At 32.6% G+C, this 20873-nt stretch overlaps 1 protein-coding gene across 1 annotated transcript in view; it reads left to right on the forward strand.

Annotated features, from left to right (window-relative positions):
* The window catches only part of NBEA (neurobeachin), a 664295-nt gene that overhangs the window by 184249 nt on the left and 459173 nt on the right, over window positions 1–20873 (forward strand). The window contains exons 19-25 of the mRNA XM_040622005.1: window positions 1177–1258; window positions 2124–2247; window positions 3086–3278; window positions 4793–5809; window positions 7553–7770; window positions 11179–11332; window positions 20108–20288. Of these exons, the coding sequence (XP_040477939.1) occupies window positions 1177–1258; window positions 2124–2247; window positions 3086–3278; window positions 4793–5809; window positions 7553–7770; window positions 11179–11332; window positions 20108–20288 (1969 nt within the window). The remainder of the gene's footprint in view (window positions 1–1176; window positions 1259–2123; window positions 2248–3085; window positions 3279–4792; window positions 5810–7552; window positions 7771–11178; window positions 11333–20107; window positions 20289–20873) is intronic.

The raw sequence follows: 20873 nt of genomic DNA on the forward strand, positions 1-20873 counted from the left end.
GGTTCTTATGCCTCATATTTATCATTTTAGTAATAGGTTAGTTTTTATTTCAAGTCAATATCTTTTTGATAAACATTCCTAATATACAATAAGTCAGTTTCCTATCTTCTTCTTTTTCTTCCTTTCTCTCAAGTCTGAGCAGAAAGGTCAGAAAAATGCCACTGCTGGATGTCATGGTCTTTTTCTAATCAGATGGGGTCATCTCTGGCTCATGATTAATTTATTTTCTCCATCCCCAACTTTTACAAAATAGCTGTGTACAACTAGGCTCTCAACTAACTTTTATGGTTTATCCATAGATTTTGTATCTTACCTTAGGTTAAACTAAAAGTTTCATTCAGAACTTAGTATATTAAGTTAAACAGGAAATTAAATCACCAATATAAAATTACATCTTTATTAAATAAAGTCTCATTGGATTTTTTATATACGCAAGAATAGAGGTATCCACAGTGAACCAGTCACATATCGAATATTTATATATAATTCAGTTATCCATCCTTAAATTTCACAAAAGTTTGAGTACTGGCACTGTGTCAGTCACTGTGTTGATTGCTAGGAATATAACAGTAAAAAAGATGTATAAGGATCCAGCACTCATAGAGCTGGCATTTTAGTGGAAAAAGTAGAAAATGTTTTAGAATTCTGTTTTTCACTTGGTCAACTTTTTGTCATTTTTGTTACTGGAAGAAATTTAAAGAAAAATTCACAGGTAAATGACAATGAGCCACAATTTTAATAAAGATTTTTCCCTTATCACACTTTATTTTGAAGTTAGGATCCAGGCTCAGGCATTATTTTTTTTTTATTTACTTATTTTCTAAGTTTTTTTTTTTTATTAATGATGACATAAAGAGTCAAATGTTTACAATTCATAATGTAAGTATATTAAGGATGTACACTGTGAAGGTATTTCAAACAGAATAAATTTTTGGATTTCCTAATTAATCCTTCCTATTATAGATAATGGTTCTTTTTTGTCTTTATCCATAATAAACAATATTTGGAAACTAAAGAGGTAAAGAGTTTAGAAGTATATAGAATGACTGGAAGATCCTTTAGAAGAGTATTTCATTTGATTTTGACAGAATTGACGTTTTTTGCAGATTCTTTGTATATTTTGAAATTATGATTTAAATTATTTTCTGAATGAAATTCAAATTCTTCATCTTTCAGATCTTGACAGAGCAAGTGTGTACTCAAGTTGTACACAAACCACATCCAGAGCCAGATTCTACAGTGAAAATTCAGAATCCAAGTGAGCAAACAGCAATTTTTTTTATATTCCCTATGATGTACTTTTTATCCCTGTGACTTATTTATTTTGTAACTGGAAGTATGCAGCTCTTAATTCCCTTCACCTATCTTATTTGCCCATCTCCCTACTCCCCTCTCATCTGACAACCACCAGTTTGTTCTCTGTATTTATGAGTCCGTTTCTGTTTGTTTTGTTTTTTAGATTCCACATATAAGTGCAATCATATGCTATTTGACTTTTTTCACTTAGCATAGTACCCTCTAGGTCCATCCATGTTGTTGCAAAAGGCAAGATCTTATTCTTTTTTATGACTGAGTAATATTCTATTGTATATATACACCACATCTTCTTTATCTGCCGATGGACACTTGGGTTGGTTCCATATCCTGGCTATTATAAATAATGTTGCAGTGAACATAGAGGTGCATATATCTTTTAGAATTAGTGTTTTCATTTTCTTTGGGTCAGTACCCGGTAGTGGAATTATTGGATCATGATGATAATTCTATTTTTAATTTTTTGAGGACCCTTCATACTGTTTTCCACAGTGGCTACACCAAGTTACATTCTCACCAACAGTGCATGAGAGTTCCCTTTTCTCCACATCCTCACCAACACGTGTTATTTCTTATTTTTTGATACTAGCTGAACAGCAGTTTTTTATTGTAATGTAGTAGTAACATGGTAACATGGAAAACTAAATCAAAACTTTTCATAACCGCCTTAATCATTATGGTGATTACCATTGTTCATGATACTTATAACTCACCTACCATAAGGCAGGGTTGAAAATGAGTAAAACTTTCTGAGTGGAAGATATGATGCAGTTATAAATCTTGACCTCTTTTTTTTTGTTCATTTACAGTGATTCTTAAGGTGGTGGCAACTCTGTTAAAAAATTCTACACCAAGTGGAGAACTGATGGAAGTTCGTCGTTTATTTTTATCTGACATGATAAAACTTTTCAGTAACAGCCGTGAAAATAGAAGGTAAGCAGTTTCAGTACCAAAACAAAACTTTATTCCATAATTATTTTCTCTCCTTTATCTTCAGTCTCTTTCAAAACATTTTTCCAGATCTTTCCCATATTGCTAAATATTTGTAATTATCAGAAAAGGCATTTTATGTTTCTTTCATATAATCTATATTTGTTATATTTGTATTTATTTTTATGTTTTAATTTGATTATGTGGGTATTATATTTTAATTGTATCTGTGAATATACATATTCACAAACCCTTATTTAAAATTCACCATTCCTTTTGGTGATGCCCATCTATTGTAATCATGTTGGATTTGCTCATGTCCGTCTATGCTTCTCTCAGTTTTTGTCAATCAGTTTTAACTGATTGTTGTCATGCATTTTTGAGCTGGTTACCTAAGACATGGGGTACAATCTAAGGCTATGGTTGCTTCCTGAGTCTTTAATTTCACAAGTATTTATTGAGTTTCTGGTATATAAAGCACTGTGCTGCACAGGTCGTCTTAGTATATAGTCTTGGTACAGTTTAGTGGGGAAGAGAACAATAAAACAGTGATTAATATGCAAAGAATTAAGTGCTTTGAGTGGTACATGTGATGAAGGAGTAAAGAAACAGTAGTTAAATCTGACTGGGAGAGTTAGGAAAAAAATTTGAAATGATAATTTGGATTTTTCCAGGTAGAAAAATGGGAGGAAATCATTCCAGGTATGGAATATAGAATGTGCAGAATGAGTGTGCACCTTGCTTTATCTAGGTCAGATCATATTTTCACTCATTATCTAAATTTCAAAGTAGTAAATTCTAACATAAACTAGGTATTTTTAATGAGTTTTTTTCCCACTAGATGCTTATTGCAGTGTTCAGTGTGGCAGGATTGGATGTTTTCTCTTGGCTATATCAATCCTAAAAATTCTGAGGAACAGAAGATTACTGAGATGGTCTACAATATCTTCCGGATTCTGTTGTATCATGCAATAAAATATGAATGGGGAGGATGGAGAGTCTGGGTGGATACGCTCTCAATAGCCCATTCCAAGGTAACGAGATTTAGGATTTTGTCATCTGTGTTTCACCTGGATTGAATGGCTGTAAACACTCATCTGCTGCCACCTTGTGGGCATTTTGCATTATGGCCCATTCCTTTATCTCACCTTTCTCTTTCTTGTTTTTGGTTTTATTTTCTCTCTGTTCATAAACTGTTAGAGCATGAAATCTTTTATAGATCATTTAATTGAAACCCCAGGTTTATGATTTTAGGAATTTTAGATCCCACATATTTTTTATAGCTTGAGTCTGTGTCACTAGCTCTTTTACCTAAAACATACCTACTGGTTTTTAAAAGAGTATTTCATGAAATACACTCTAAAATATACGTTTTAAGAGTTTTAAAAAGTAGTCAGAAATTGTCTTTATTCCAAGTGAATCATAATTAAATGTTTAAGTTTAATGGCATTTTTAGTTGCATTTTCTTTTTAATTCTAAGAATCTGTATATCTAAATTTTAAGTGTTATCTGATCTTGGTAAGAGAGAGTAGTAGGTTAAAATTAACAGCTATATGCACATTAGATTCTGTAAGATTTCTAATTATGTGGTGTCATAGAAAAAGCACGGGGGCTCAGGAGTTTGGCTTTTACTCCAGTCGATGCCACAATTCAGTTTTGTGACTTCAGGAAATTCATTTAGTCCTTTTGTATAGGGATTAGAAAAAATGTTTTTTTTTAATGTACAGAGAGTAAATATCTTAGTTTTAGGGAGCTGTACAGCCTCTGAAACAACTATTTAACTGTGCCATATAGTGTGAAAATAGCCATAGGCAGTATGTAAAAAAGTGAATATGGCTGTGTTCTCATAAAACTTTACTTACTGAAACAGGTGATAAGCATATTTGGTTCATGGGCCATAGTTTGTCAGCCCCCACTTCTGGGACTTGATTTCCTCTTCTGTAAAGTAAAGGGGTTTTTGTATCAAGATAATCTCCAAAGGAAGATCCCTCTCAATCTAAAGTCCTGTTATCATTTAAGTCAATATAATATGTGCCTATAAGGAAAGATTTTGAACTTTATTATTTTCAATTTTATTATTTTATTTTTTATAATTTATTTGAGAGAGAGTGAGGGAGAGAGAGAGCATGAGCAGGCGGGGGGCAGAGGGAGAGGGAAAAGCAGACTCCCTTCTGAGCAGGGAGCCTGTCTAGGAGCTAGATCCTTCATTCCAAGATATTATTAGCCAATTTTCTGTTTTAGCTGAACTCAAATATGTAGGAGTTCAACTGGCGTATTAGTTTAGAGTAACAATGAAATACTTAATCTAAAAGAAAAGATCACTATACTTAAAACTTTATTATTGCTAGTTTACAAGTCATATAATAAATCATATCTATTTTTGATGATTATTTCCAATTACTTAATGGAACTTAGATTAATATGTTCTACATTTGAAATCTTAAAATATTTGACACCATTTTTGCTATTACCATAACTTTATTTGTATTTTTTTTCCTTTTCGGTGTGTGTATAAAATGCCATAATGTTTTCTTTACTTACTCCTAAGGTCACTTATGAAGCACATAAGGAATACCTAGCCAAAATGTATGAAGAATATCAGAGACAAGAGGAGGAAAACATTAAAAAGGGAAAAAAAGGGAATGTGAGCACCATCTCTGGTCTTTCATCACAGACTACAGGAGCAAAAGGTGGAATGGAAATTCGAGAGATAGAAGATCTTTCACAAAGCCAGAGTCCAGAAAGTGAGACAGATTACCCCGTCAGCACAGATACTAGAGACTTGCTCATGTCAACAAAAGTGTCAGATGATATTCTTGGAAATTCAGATAGACCGGGAAGCGGTGTACATGTGGAAGTGCATGATCTTTTAGTTGACATAAAAGCAGAGAAAGTAGAAGCAACAGAAGTGAAGCTTGATGATATGGATTTATCACCGGAAACTTTAGTAGGTGGAGAGAACGGTGCCCTTGTGGAGGTGGAATCTTTGTTGGATAATGTATATAGTGCTGCTGTTGAGAAACTCCAGAACAATGTACATGGAAGTGTTGGTATCATTAAAAAAAATGAAGAAAAGGATAATGGTCCATTGATAACATTAGCGGATGAGAAAGATGAACTTCCTAATAGTAGTACGTCATTTCTCTTTGATAAAATACCCAAACAGGAGGAGAAACTTCTTCCTGAACTTTCTAGCAATCACATTATTCCAAATATCCAGGACACACAAGTACATCTTGGTGTTAGTGATGATCTTGGATTGCTTGCTCACATGACTGGTAGTGTAGACTTGAGTTGTACATCAAGTATAATAGAAGAAAAAGAGTTCAAAATCCATACAACTGCAGATGGAATGAGCAGTATTTCTGAAAGAGACTTAGCGTCATCCTCTAAAGGGTTAGAGTATGCTGAAATGACGGCTACAACTCTGGAAACTGAGTCATCTGGTAGCAAAATTGTACCAAATATTGATGCAGGAAGTATAATTTCAGACACTGAGAGATCTGACGATGGCAAAGAATCAGGAAAGGAAATTCGAAAAATCCAGACCACTGCTACAACTCAAGTGAGTTATCCTACATGAGTTCTAAAAATGCATCAAACAGATAACGAGTTGTTAGCACTACAGCAATGAGTCATTTCTTACCAGCTGCACCATGTTTATACTTAATTGTGGTATTATAGTAATTTATGGAATCAAATAGTGTGGTGGTATATACATAAGAGACTTTTAAGATACCTGAATTGTATTTCCAGCTCTGCCACGTTTTGTCTGTGTAACTTTGTTGAACCTCTCTGGGCCTGAATTTCCTTATACAGTACAGGAGGTTGTACTTGATTAAAATATGACTTTTAAGGGCTCTACCCATTCTAATAGCTTGTGACTCTGTGACTAAATTTACACATTTTGTACGCACGATCTTCATTCTGAATACTTGATTAATTTTAACCTTTTAAGCTTCAGGCCCAACCTTGTTCTGTGGATTATAGAAAAGAGGACTTGGAGCCCAGATTGAACTGATAAATGAAGGGGAAGGGAAAAGGGAACTGTTTTTTATCAAGTGCCTACTATGTTCCAGGCACTGTGCTATATGTTTTCAGATTTAATCCTCACAACCACCCCGTGAGGTAGGTAATATGGCTGAGAAAATTTGCAATTGTTAGCAGTGAGCATTTTTTTTACAACCACATGGATAGGAATCTGTTATGAGAAAATTAAAGACCCTTAGGCCTGGCAGTGAGGACACGTTAGTGCTGCAGTTCTGGGCTCACCAGAATAAAGCTAAAAATAGATGATGTTTTCTGATAGGAATTTTAACTGTGGACCTTTGAGTTTTAAGACTACTTCCTTATTTTCTAGGCTAAATTACCTTATGGTTAAGAGTTAAAAAATACTTTTGCCCTTAATGATTTGTTTTTCGTTTTTTTTCTGGGTTTTCCACTCACCTTTTAATGTCCTCAAAGATAAAATTAGCATGTTTCCGTTAGAATAATAAAGAGTAAACCATACCTTCCTGGTGTCTTTGTACTCTAATAACAATACTAATAATATATTGTGTGTTTGGAAAATAAAGACACAAACAAAAAATATCTTCTGTGCGTGGGAAAGGTATGTTTATTTTTTCTCTATTAATTGCCAGTTTCTATTTTTTGTGGCAGTTGTACCACAGTGATTACTGGAAGGGAGTGGAGATACTGAATTAGGTAAAGACTTAAAAGAAAGGAAAGCATGGTGCATTGTTTATTGAACATTGATAATCACTGGGTTTGCCTGGTTTTCACTTCGAGTTTGTAGGCATGTTCTCATTTTCGAACTTATCAAATAAATGTACTGTTTTTCTAAATTGAAGTATTGTGAGTGAATTAGACTTCTGAGTTAACTTGAATCTGTTCAAGTAATATTTTTTAATCTTGTGTTTCCAGTTATAGTTAGTTGATGACGTATATCCAGGATTTGAATTTAATGCTCACTCTCCTAAGGAAGACATGTGGTCTAATGAAGACTCCATAAACAGGAGTCAAGAGGACTTGGTTTTCAATGTGAAGTTTGGTGTTAGACCTGAGGTATTTGATTACCTTGCCTAGTTTTTGAACCAGCAAAATAAAGGTAATAACAGTAGCCTCTTCAGCTCAAAAAGGTTTCTGTCCAGGGAATCGCCAGGTGGAGAGTACATGTAAAATATATTAACCTACCAAAGTCACGTGCAGAAGCCCTAGTCACTCACTCACTTGACTCTACTTGCTGTTTTCTTGTTGAAATGAGCTATTTCTTTTGCAGTCTATAAAAGTTCACCTTTTCTTTCTCTAGGCTGTTCAGGGTCGGTCTGTTGCACAGCAAGACAGAGATCTCCGCGTTGACTTAGGATTTCGGGGAATGCCGATGACTGAGGAACAGCGGCGCCAGTTCAGCCCCGGCCCACGCACAACAATGTTCCGTATTCCTGAATTTAAATGGTCTCCAATGCACCAGCGACTTCTCACCGATTTACTGTTTGCATTAGAAACAGATGTACATGTTTGGAGGAGGTACAAATATTTCTTTTCTTAAATAAGGCAACTTTCACTTAAGAAAACGAATATTTTAAACTAGTGACATCAGTTGATCCATAAGGGGATTATATTATTGTATAATCTCACAAATTGAACTTATTAAAAATAATCCAACATTGAAATTTTATATAGAAACATGAATATTTTCACAAAGGTTATAAGGCCTAGGGCTTAATTTAAAAGGTACCCAATAATTTATAAGCAAAATTTTGAAATCTATATTAAAGAGATTAAACAACAACAATAAAAAGGTTCAGTTTTGGTTCAAAGCTGTTCCCACCTTTTTATTCTTTTTCTGTTAAAATTAATACCATATACTAAATATATTCTTGGTAATAAAATTGTAACATATAGTGTTAAAATAAAATTTAAAATCACCTTATGGCATCTATTTTTAGAGCCTTTACCCTTAAAGTAGTTAGTATCAGTTCACATATAATCACTTAAAGAAAACAGTCTACATAAATTAATCACTTAAGGAAAACAAAGTCTGCATAAATTAACTCATTACCTTGCCTCACTTTCAGTTAATTTTCTAATAGCAAATATGCAACAAATTAAGCAGTTAAGAGAGTACGTCATTTATATGTACACGCACCTAAATTAGGAAGTCGATGGCTGTAACGGAGTTCCCCACGGTCATTGACTGAAACGGTCAGTGGCATGGTCTTCTCTGGACTGAAGGAGGCTTCTTTGCTTCTCTTAATTTTCCTCCTGAGATTCAAGGTGGCTGATTCAGCTCCCAGCACCAGTTCCACATAGGAAACTTGCCCAAAGTAGAAGGCAAGGGCTCTTCTTCCTCCTTCATCCCTTTCTTCATTCCTTCTCTTCCTTTTTTCCCTCTCCCTCCTCCTCTCTTTCCTCTTTTTTCTTCTCCTTCTCCTCTGTTTCTACTCCTCATCCTCTATTTTTTCCCCTTTCCCACTGCTTACTCTCCTCCCCCTTTCTTCTTTTCTAAAAGAACCCCCTCAAAAAATCTCCCCCTTACCTCTCATGTGCCAGCAGTCAATCACCAGCAAAGGGGAATAGGATTATAATGACTGACCTATATGTAACAATACTGGTTAATAACCTAATAGCCGGAATAAAGCCAACCTTTCCTATGCCTGATCTAGCTCAACAGCAGAAAAAAAATCTAGATTGTGTTCGCAGGGAAGAAGGAATAACTTTTATGGAAAGCCGTCAATGTCTGCCATAGGAAGTTTTTACTTCTAATTTTATTTGATCAGTTTGTCCTTAGTCTATTACATGTGATAGAAACAATGGTCTTTCCATTACTAGTATTGTTATACACTAAATTACCTGGGGATACTAAATAAGGAAACTGGAATACAATGAAATACATTACTGTTAACATGGCTATCAATGCAGATATATAGTGTAACTTATCAATTACAATATTAGTAGTCCCCAAATGAGAGATACTCAACTTTCCTTCCTTTAACTTAGGATGGAAACATAACATATACACAGACACCATGTGTCTCTGTTCTCTCTCTTTCATGAGCTCTCATAAAATTACCCAAACAGAATTTTACTTAATTTAATTTTTTTAAAGATTTTATTTTTATTTATTTAAGAGAGAGAGAGCACATGCGCAAGCTCCGCTGAGTGGGGAGCCTGACGCAGGGCTCCATCCCAAGACCCTGAGATCATAGCCTGAGCTGAGTGAAGGCATATGCTTACCTGACTGAGCCACCCAGGTGCTCCTAATTCAATTTTTTTTAAAGATTTATTTATTTATTTATTCAACAGAGATAGAGACAGCCAGTGAGAGAAGGAACACAAGCAGGGGGAGTGGGAGAGGAAGAAGCAGGCTCACAGCAGAGGAGCCTGATGTGGGGCTCGATCCCATAACGCCAGGATCACGCCCTGAGCCGAAGGCAGACACTTTAACCGCTGTGCCACCTAGGCACCCCTCCTAATTCAATTTTTTAAAAGAGAGCACTTACTTTTAGGATTGTGCAAACATCTTGACATCTAAGATGTCATAGATGATAGTTTACAATTGTAAAGAGTGAGAATCATTGACTTAAAATTGATCATGCTGAAGATTGAATATCAGCTGCACTAGAGAAGATGAACCAATATCTAACCTTCCATTCAGTTTGCTGATGCTTTGTCTTCAGAGAATTTATCTTTAACGAAACAGTGTTAGACAAGCATGTTCTCTTGTCTTACTACCGTCATGTGATATGAAAAGAAGCATGACTAATTCTTTTTGCTATCAGTAAGATACATCATGAGCAATGGAAAGTCCTTTTCTTATTGTAAATATCATGAATGTTACTTAATTTCACACACAGAGAAAAGAAAGTGGCCACACTCTTCTTCGTGAACTAATGCTGAGTCCTTGGAGTGAATGACGACTTAGTTGGTTTCACTGTCTTCTTGACTGGATCTGTCACAGTGTTTAAGTCCTATAGCGCTTTGCCCTGTTTCCAACATTGGAGTAGCCACTGCATACCAGATACCGTTGAATTCCTATAAAATTAGGATGATGAGTTTTTGTTTCAGTTTTTCATAAAATTGCACCTGGATCAGTACGGAAACCAACTGGCAGCTTTCCTTGACGAGCTCTTTGACATTTGGACACCATTTCATGTCTACAGCAGTTTGTGGGATGTTGGAGAAAAAGTGAAACTTCAAAATTGAAAAACAGACCAAATTTGAGAAATTAAAATTGAACGAAAAAGAGCAATTGATCATGGAATAATCTCTTTTTTTCCCATTAGAAGACAGTTCATATACTTGACAGACATCAACTAAAGCAGTGTATTTTGGGTATCTAAGTTGCATGTTTTGTATGGAAAAGCTGCACTGCTGACCTTTAAGATCTCTTTCCTCTTTTTATTCAATAAGTCCTTGAATTTTTACTAATTTATTTATATTTCCCTATCATGTCACTTCTGTGACTAGCAGTACACATTTTCAGTATGGCTGGTCACAAGTGGGGCTGCAATCTGGTGATGAATAGAAACTGACTGAAAGGTAAATTTGGAGTTAACTATCCAGTTGTTCCAGATTACCTGAAGATGGTAAATAAGAAAAACTGATTTCAACACAAAATAACCAGCTTTTGTGAAAGTAAACTTTAACTAAATTCATTGACCTAACAATTTGTCTTTGAATCTAGTTAATGCGCTGTATTTTTAAAGTAGAAACCCAGTAATGAGTTAATATATTTGGATACAAAGAAACCCTGTAGGGATGAATTTTAAGTTTTTGGTAATACGATTTCTCAGTTGTAAATTGTTTTCTTTTCTAATAATTCCATTTTAAAATTGCTTAGCTCTTCAATATTTTTTACTTTATAAATGTTACGAAGTTAGCTTCTTAAGGTAAGAAAATGTTCATTTGTGTTTTGTTTTTCTGCTCTTTTAGCCATTCCACAAAGTCTGTAATGGATTTTGTCAATAGCAATGAAAATATTATTTTTGTACATAACACAATTCACCTCATTTCCCAAATGGTAGACAACATCATTATTGCTTGTGGAGGAATTTTACCTTTGCTCTCTGCCGCTACATCACCAACTGTAAGTACTTTGCTTCCATCTAGTGGTGTGTTTTGTAATTACCTGACTAGAGGCTGTCAGCAGTATTCTCTGCTGTAAACAGATTTTAAGGAGACATGTTCACCTAAGGCAGCTTCTCCCCGTTTTTTTTTTTTTGTCAGTGTTGGGTTTCAGCTATGTGTGTTTATGAAAATACTTTTCTGGTGATATAATGAATACTTTTGAGGAAGAGCCAAAACTATAAATGACTTAATTTTATTTTCTACATATTGCCTATTTCTTCAAATATGTAGTATGGTAAACTTAAAATTTTTATTCTGTTACTCTTGAAATTCTAAATACAAGCACATGGTTATTGTGTAAGTAGGTAGAGTCATAAATCTAAATTTAGAAAAAAATCATTAGATGTGCAAAGCCTCATGTGAATTTCTTAAAATATTATTTCTAAACTTAATTATTTTCAACTATATATGGGACTTTTACATTCCTGTTCTCTGAGATTTAATCTTGAAGCCAGCAATTTGCTTCTGAAAGGGAACCAAATTAATGAATTCTTATTTAAAACTTAGGCACCTCAGGTAGGAAAAATAAAAATAACATACCATTTTTATGCTGTCTGAACAATTTCATAATCCTTAAAAAATTCAAAAAACTTTTTATAGACATATGGACTATAATAGCATTTGCATCTGCCTTAATCTACTTCAACATTTATTTTAAAAAATATAGCTGCCTTTCTAGATAAAACATTGAAATATATTAATAAGTTTAAAAGGCATTTAATGTTAATTATGTAGGTTTAAAATGTAACAGGTCAATGTTAACTTTGTATTTTAGTTGTAGTTTAAAAAAACCTCTGATTTATATTAAAAGAAAAGACTCCATAGTTGCTTGCTCAGATAGGAAAGAATGTAGAACTCTACTTCTCATATTGACTGTGTTCCTGCCACCATATTAGAAACTAAACCATGAGCCCAAAAAGTATGCTCTCTCCACAGAGAAACCTGCTCTTCTGTTAACATGTCTTACTTGGTGCAGCAGTGTTTCCAAATTAATCTCTGCCTTTATTTCATTATTAACCTGCTTTTCTTACATGATTCCTTTCTCGCTATAGTTTTTTCAGTGCTATCACCCCCAAGTATCACTGAAACTTAAATATTAGCAGCAAAAGATTGTATGCCCAACATCTTTCCCCCCGTCACAGACACATACATTTTGATTTCATCCATGAGTTGATTCAAGAAGTTGACAAAGGCAAACATGCTAGTTCAAGAGGAAGAGCAGCAAACAGATCATCATTATTAGGGCCTTAATGAAATTCGCAGCTAAGCAAGGAAGTGGAGTCAAGAAGAAAAATAGTTGATGGCATATGAAGAATGTAGATACTTTGTGAGATTATTGTACCTACCATCCCTTCTCGTCAATCTCAGATTTCTCCTGGTGATTTACACCAAATTTAGGTAAATCAGGAGTTGTGTATGATTTTCAAAATGCGTTCTAATATTGAAACAGGGAGGGACTTTTCCCTTCTATACATTAAAAACTGAAAAAAATCAATATTTTCTCCTGACATCTTTCTTCATCATATAAAATTTTGTAATGTTTTCTAAATAATCATTTGCCATCCATAAATTTTTAAAGATTATATTGAAATTCATTTTATAATATAGTTTTAAAATTTTATGCAGAACTGAAAATGACTTCTATATAAAATTAGTAGTGGGTATTAAAATTTGTATAGGCTTGAAATATTCATATTACTAAATAGTCTTCCAAATTTTAAAGCTAAAAGATCTCCATCAAGATAGAGAAAGTATGAAATTACTAAATTGTCCATAAATGTTATGATTTACATACTATTTCAATATATAATAAAGATACTGAAATTTTGAGGTTTAACTTCCAAAATTATTACCTTTACAGTTTGGACCACTATATTTTGCAATTTGAAATTACTTATTACTTAGAATATTCTTTTTTTTTTTAAGACTTTATTTTTTTATTAGAGAGAGAACACAAGCAGTAGGCGTGGCAAGCAGAGGGAGAGGAGAGGCAGACTCCCCACTGAGCAGGGAGCCCACTGGGGGGCTCTATCCCAGAACCCTGGGATCATGACCTGAGCTGAAGGCAGACACTTAACTGACTGAGCCACCCAGGCGCCCTTGCCTGGAATATTCTTAACAGACTTAGGAATTCATTCAGTTGTAGAAATTTTTTTTCATGGTCTATTTCTCTATATTTCTGTCATTTTGGTTCATTAACTGATTGTACCTATGCCTGGTTATACAACAGCTGGTTATGTTCTTTGAATAAATTGCTTCTTTAAAAGAAACAGCCAGAACCTTTTGTGCCACTTTACACTAGTAGAACCATGATTGGTGCTGACTGCTGAGTGTTGTTTTCTCTTACTTGATTGTGTAATATTCCTGCTAAAAATTATAATGTAGTAGAGGGAAATATTGAGAAAGAGAAGATTAAATAAAGAAGAAAATTAGAACTGAATATATAAAGAGCTTTTTGGCTTAGATTTAACATGTAAAAATCCAAAAGTGAAAAAGGGAACATTGACAGTATACAGATTAGCAAAAGGAAACATTGTCATGTAGATGCCATTATAATTTCAATCCTAGATACCTGAAGAGAGAAACATTTGATACTGATGTTTGAGTGATCTCATGATTTTGTTTAGGTTTGTGTAGTTTTAAAAATATTAGATCGGTAGGAGAAGAAAGAGAAGACGAAAGGGGGGTTAAACAGAACGGGGAATGAACCATGAGAGACTATGGACTCTGGGAAACAAACTGCGGGCTTCANNNNGGGGGGGGGGGGGGGGGGGGATGTGATAGGCTGGTGATGGCTATTAAGGAGGGCATGTAATGCATGGTGCACTGGGTGTTAAACGCAAGTAATGAATCATGGAACTTTACATCAAAAACTAGGGATGTACTGTATGGTGACATAATATAATAAAAAAATATTATTAAAAAATTTATTCATTAAATGCACGTGTGCATTTAATGAATAAATATGAATAATAATTGTTGTGACTGGCAAACATTTTCTGTATGTGTCAGATGATAAATATTTTCAGTTTTGTGGGCTGTATGGTATCTGTCTCAACTACTCAACTCTGTTATTATTGTGCAAAAGTAACCATAGACAGTTACATAAAGGAATGTGTAGGTTTGTCTCAATAAAACTTTATTTATAAAAATAGGCAGTTGGGCAAATTGACTTAGGGGTCATAATTTACTGACCACTGACTTAGAGCATACTCCTCACATAAAATACAAATGTCATAGTATTATGTTTTAGTATGAAAGCTCTTATTTATTACTGACCATTGAAAATTCAATAATTAGAGCTTAAGATAAACTCATTATTTCCTGTTAAACAAGAACTTGAATTTGACTTACTGAATATTTAGTTTAATTTTTAGAATAATTTCATTGGGCGTTGTGGCCATTATATTCTATTAGAAGATATATAACTTTTCACATTCAGCCATACTAATTTTTTTTAGCATTTGACATGTCTAATGTTGATATTATATTTAATTTTGTGAGGGTAAGTAGAATGCTAAGTATTCTTTTTCTATTTTACCAAGGTGAACAACAACATTAGTTGTATTTATTTCTACTAGCAATGAACATGTGGACACAGAAATTAAAAATACAGTACAATATGTAATCACTCAATATGAAATACTTAGTTGTAAATATAACAATAAATATACGATATTTTTATTCCAAAAACTACAAAAGACTGGTAAAAGCAATCAAAGATGATCTAAATAAATGAAGACTATACCATGTTTATGGGTTGGAGACTCAACATAATAAAGGTAACACTTGTCCCCAAATTGATATTTAGATGTATCGCAGTTCTTCTCAAAATCCCACCAAAATTTTTTGTAGTTATAAAAACTATTTTTTAAAAAATTCACATGGGATGGTTAAAACAGTTTTGAAAGAATCATTGTATATTAAACACAGTAATCAAGACTGTGTAGTGTCTTAGAGAGACGTAGTTCAATGGAACAGAACAAAAACACAAAAATGGACCCCCAAACAAATGTACAACTTTTTTTTTTTTCACATGTACTCATAAGCAGTTCACTTAAGGAAGGATAGCCTTTTCAAAAACAGGGTAATGCTAGGTTTTCTTTATAGTTCTCCATTGGAAAAAATCATGATACAAAGTTCAACTCAGGAATATGTCTTTCCCATTTCTCAATATAAGTATAGATCTCTGGTAAGTATGGAAATCTCATTTTTATCAAAAACAAACTTGTTTCCCATCATCGGTGAGATTCAGACACAACCTTTTTGAAGTTAAGATTCAATATAAAGTATATGGACTTTGGCATAAGATAAAGCTGTGTTTTAATCTGGGTTTTACGACTTACTAGATAGGACCTCACTCTTAATTTCTTCATTTATGAAAAGGTGTTAATTATGCTTATTTAACAGGGAGTTTGTGAAAATTAGGATAAGTAATAAGTGTAAAGCTCATTAGATGGAGAAGGCTCTTGATGTTTCCTTCATTTAGTTCCTTTTGGAACTGTTTACTCAGAACTGTGTCATGATAGAGTAATTTTCCCATTTATAAAATAATCTGCTAATTCAGAATTCTAAAATAGGATATTTGAGGCAAATTTATTTATAATGGGTGATTTATTTTGATGGCAAGTGATTTACATGGCATAGTCTTTTTGTCGCTATCCCAGTGGGATTGGCATAGTGGTGGTCTGTTTTCTGCTCTGGGATCTCATATGAGTATATTAATTCCCACTAAGGATAACATTTGTGAATTGCTGTTGCAGTATCTTCATGTAAGAAAAGTTGAACTGTTTAGATTAGTGTTACTTGTAAGTAATATTCCAGTGGAAACTTTAAGGAAAAAAGAGTATATGTATACAATATTAGTGAACACCTGGAACTTAATATTCATTGAAGAAGCAGGACTTTTTGGAATTTTCGCTTTGCCTAGATTATTTAAAGTCCTATGTAGCATAGAAAATAAATTACAAAAATAGTTTCAGGTCTATAAATTAGACCAGTGGCTTTAACTTTAGTGCCCAGGGAAAAATTTTAAACTTAGTATTCAGTTTGACCAATCTTTGGTTTTGGAAAGAGGAGTTATTTTTGTTGTTGTTGATTTTTTAGAGTTAGTGTTTCTATGGCTAGTCAGTTGAATCTTTTATTCTCTATACATTGTAAAAATTGGTCATGAGTGAAAGCGGGGAGTTGTAGAAAAAAAAATGAAGAGAAGCAAAGATATGGATCAACTACGAATTGCATAATCACTTTGTGATTTTAGGTTGATCATTTTGGTCAACCATCCAGAACACTGAATGTTTAGAATTTATTCAGTGTCATTTATGGTTTCATTTTGTCTGTTAAGAAAAATAATAGTGACTGATATTTCTGGCTTTCCTAATAGTTTCATAATCATGAAAGAAGAGCAGTATTTTCTATCCAAAAAAATGATGATAAGGTCTTAAATTTAGTTTATATTTCCTTACCATTATCAGAATGTGGAGTTAATAGATTTGGAAAAATTACTAATTTTTCTTTTGTTTGTCTCATAATACCGATCAAACTGTAGTATTCTCAGTAGGCTTTTGTGTATTCTCCTATACAGTGTACCAGGAAAATGGTGTTTTTGAAGTTTATGCTCACATATATTTGTTGTCAAAAATCAGAGAATAGGAACAGTTGATGAATTTTAGTGTGAAACTTAATTCTAGCCAAACTTTTGAATATATTGAATATAATTCTTAGTTAAGACTCTGAAATTTAGTGTAATATTTATGTAATTAGCTTAGTTCACATGCAGTCCTCATTAGTGTATCAATAAATTCTTTTCTAGAAAGGGAGAATGGTTTTTAAGTTATAATCACTACAGTATTTTATTCTTTGACTCCTGGGGATTTTGATCTATAGAAACGGCTCCAAATATTTTAGAAAACAAATTATAACATGATTCCTTAATGAAAATTCTGGAAAGTTGGTATAAATAGTTTATTTCCGTAAGTCATTTCTGCCTAAACCAATACTGAGTTAGGGCTTTTACAGAGACATCATATTAGTTTATTTATTAAAATGCTTCCTTAGGCATCTGCTAGGAAAATATATTTATTTTATAAAATAGAATATGCATAATTTCTAGTATATGAACTATATATAAATAATTTATTTGGGCAGAGTTCTCTAATGAAAAAAATAAACATTAGTCTAAATATTTGATATTTAATCTTAATCATGTAATTTATAAAAGGAATATCTCTTCTAAGAACTTTGCTTCTAATAAAATAACCAAATATAATTTTTAAATATGTTATTTTGTGTTTCAATTTTACATTGTATTTTTATTTAATTTTAATAATTTCCTTTTCTTGTACTTTTTGATCTGTTGTCTGTTTTGTCTAATGCATGTCCAGGGTTCTAAGGTTAGTATTACTTCAGTAATTTTCAGGTTTTCAGTTTTAAGTTTTATTTTTGCTTATTTATGAAATTTTCAACTTGGTTATATTTTGAGTTTCCATACCATCTTTAATATTAGACATATCTTTGGTATATTTAAAATATTCATTAAAAGGATTTTTTTCTCAATGCATTGATGAATTATCTTATTAGCCACAATAACCTTTAGACTAAACTATTACAGTATAATGAAAACAAATTTCATTCATATGTACAATCAGATGTTAATTGGTTCCAAAGAAAGGAAATTGGATGGGATATATATTATTTTAAGATTTAATAATAATCATATGTGAGTGATCTTTATTGTTAAATGTATGATATAATTTTTATATAACGTTTCATCAAAATTATAAATTACTTTTATATGGAATTAATTAAGAACTCCCTTTTTAGTTTTTTTTGTGTTAAGAATGCTTTTTATTTTAAAATTTTATTTTGTTTAGTCAAAAATAACAGTTTGGCAAATTACATGGCTGATTAATGATTCTGTTAATAAGTTCTGTATGTAATTCAGTCATTTAAAAATGAAAGCGTATTTTGAAGGTTAGACCTAGTAGACCACCAAAGACATGAAAATAAGATGGTAACTAATAAAGTGATAACTAATAAATAAATCTTATAATTTGAATAATTCAAAATGATGAGTTTCTTTGAGAATGCCTCTATAAATATTCTAGAATTCTAATATTTTTGGAAATTTATTTAGAATATTTGATAGACCTAAGCAATGGCCAGATCTTCCATTCCATTATAAGACACTTGTGTTAACTGAGATTTAAAAGAGTTCTTACATAAAGTTTTTTTTTTTTTTTTTGCTTTTTAACGTAAACTATTGTGTTGTGGTCACAGATTTTTAACTCATTGTATGAAATAATGCCGTTTATAAATGAAATAAGGAATCTGTTATTTAAGAAATCCAAGTAACGAATTATTTCTTTAGACCACGGATACTGAATTGGCATAATGTAAATCAGCAACTGAAAACAAATTTTGGTCTATTTTCAAGATCATTTTAGAGAAAATGGTTTTAACATTATTTTGCTGTTAAATGGAAGGAAGAAAGGTTGTTACCTTTTATACTCCATTTAGAATCGAGTTTAGTTATATAGCGCTTGCGGTAGTCACCTATCATTTTTATTACCCATCTTGTGCTCAAGAAGTGTTTTAAGAGATGGTTTTTTTTTTTTTTTCCAATCAGTGTTATTTTTCCAATCAGTGTTTTGTGAGCAGGAGTATGTTTAGGTAGAATGATGGGCATAAACAATATCAAAATGGAACATTAAATAGGGGTAGATACCTATAATATATGCTTACCTTGTAGTTGAATTTATCATTTGGTGAAGAAGTAAGGTTAATCAATATGGCTAGTGTGCCCATCTTCAGAAAATTTAAGCAGTAGTATTTTTTTATTTATAAAGTACGTCTTTTCTCTGCCCCTTGTGGCACTGAGAAAATGAGGCCTGGTTATAATGAACCAAAATAATTGAAATGTTATATAATGCAGAATGAAAACTAAAATAAGAAATGTTGCTATTGCTTATAAAATATGAAGTTACACATCTCCAGAAATACTTCTTTGGAATATTCCCTTTGAAAGCAGGAAATTCTATTTTATCATAGGTAATGTTTTAGTGAAAGTATAGCTGTACCTAACTAGAATGCCACTGATTCTTCTTATTGCTCATGTTTTAGAGGTCACAAATTACTATCTTTAGAGGAATTAATGATCTTGATTATTTTTACCCTAGATTTTTATTGTAAGTATGAGATACCTAGTGGCCTAGTTTATTCTGAAATGGGTAAGAAATTATCCAGTGTTCTCATTTGACAGTCATCTCATTTTGATGGTGATTGGAAGGGCCATATATCTTTATTACTCATCATGCATTTACACTAAAGAGAAATTAAAGCATATCCTTGAATAAACAAGGGTGAAGATTTTAGGAAAGTATCAATTTTATATCTTTATTAATACCATAAGACCAAAGTAATATAAATATAGATGTGTAATTACTCCTAAATATCTTGGTGAAATGATCTTAAGTTTGGAACATAGTTTTTTACAAATGATGACATTTAAATTTAACCTTCGTTTTAAAAATGGACCTTTCCTTTATCCAAGGATAATTCATAGGTAAATTTTACAAGCAGTTCTTTTGATATGTGGAATTAGTTTATAATTTATAATTTATTTTGTTTAGAAAATATACTAACTTTGGTGAGCTACCTTATATCTGTAGCATGTATGTGTATGTATTATATTTCCAAATTTTAAACAGGACTTAAACCTTCTATTTTTTTAAAGACGGAATTGGAAAATATTGAAGTGACACAAGGCATGTCAGCTGAGACAGCGGTAACTTTCCTCAGCCGATTGATGGCTATGGTTGATGTACTTGTATTTGCCAGCTCTCTAAATTTTAGTGAGATTGAAGCTGAAAAAAACATGTCTTCTGGAGGTTTAATGAGACAGTGCCTAAGGCTAGGTAAGTCTGTTAAGAATAACGGTGCATGTCAAATAATTACCTACAGATTAGTTTTTTGATGCTCTGTGGTACGGAAAGTATTGATGATACAAGTTAATGATTATATTGTATAGAGATTACCTTGTAATTCTTGAGAATTACTAAATTAAAAAAATAATGGGATTATCACATTGGAGATTTTATGAAATTCATCATCTTTAATGGATTATAATTGTTTGAATTGTTTCAAAATCAATAGGACTATAACATTTTTTATTGACATGATTTTAATGTAAATCCACTTAGGACTCCTGTTTTGGTAAACTAATATAGAAGATAGTTGTCCTGACCCACAAATATGTCAGAAGACCAGTGACATAGTTTTTATACACAGAGTGCTGAAGGATAAAACGGACTATGCCAATGTCACTGTTTCTCAGAGTAAGCAGTTAACACTAATAAGCATTACTGTGCCTATACTGCTCATTTACGATCCTGTGCTGCAAAGAAAAATTAGCACTGAAAACTCTAAGTAAATTTCGTCCATCTCTTTACATCCATTCTTACATATCCTACCTTTCTTAAAGGGGAAATTTATTTATACTA

Source organism: Ursus maritimus, unplaced genomic scaffold, assembly GCF_017311325.1.
Source record: "Ursus maritimus isolate PB19 unplaced genomic scaffold, ASM1731132v1 scaffold_10, whole genome shotgun sequence".
In the NCBI taxonomy this organism is placed as follows: domain Eukaryota; kingdom Metazoa; phylum Chordata; class Mammalia; order Carnivora; family Ursidae; genus Ursus; species Ursus maritimus.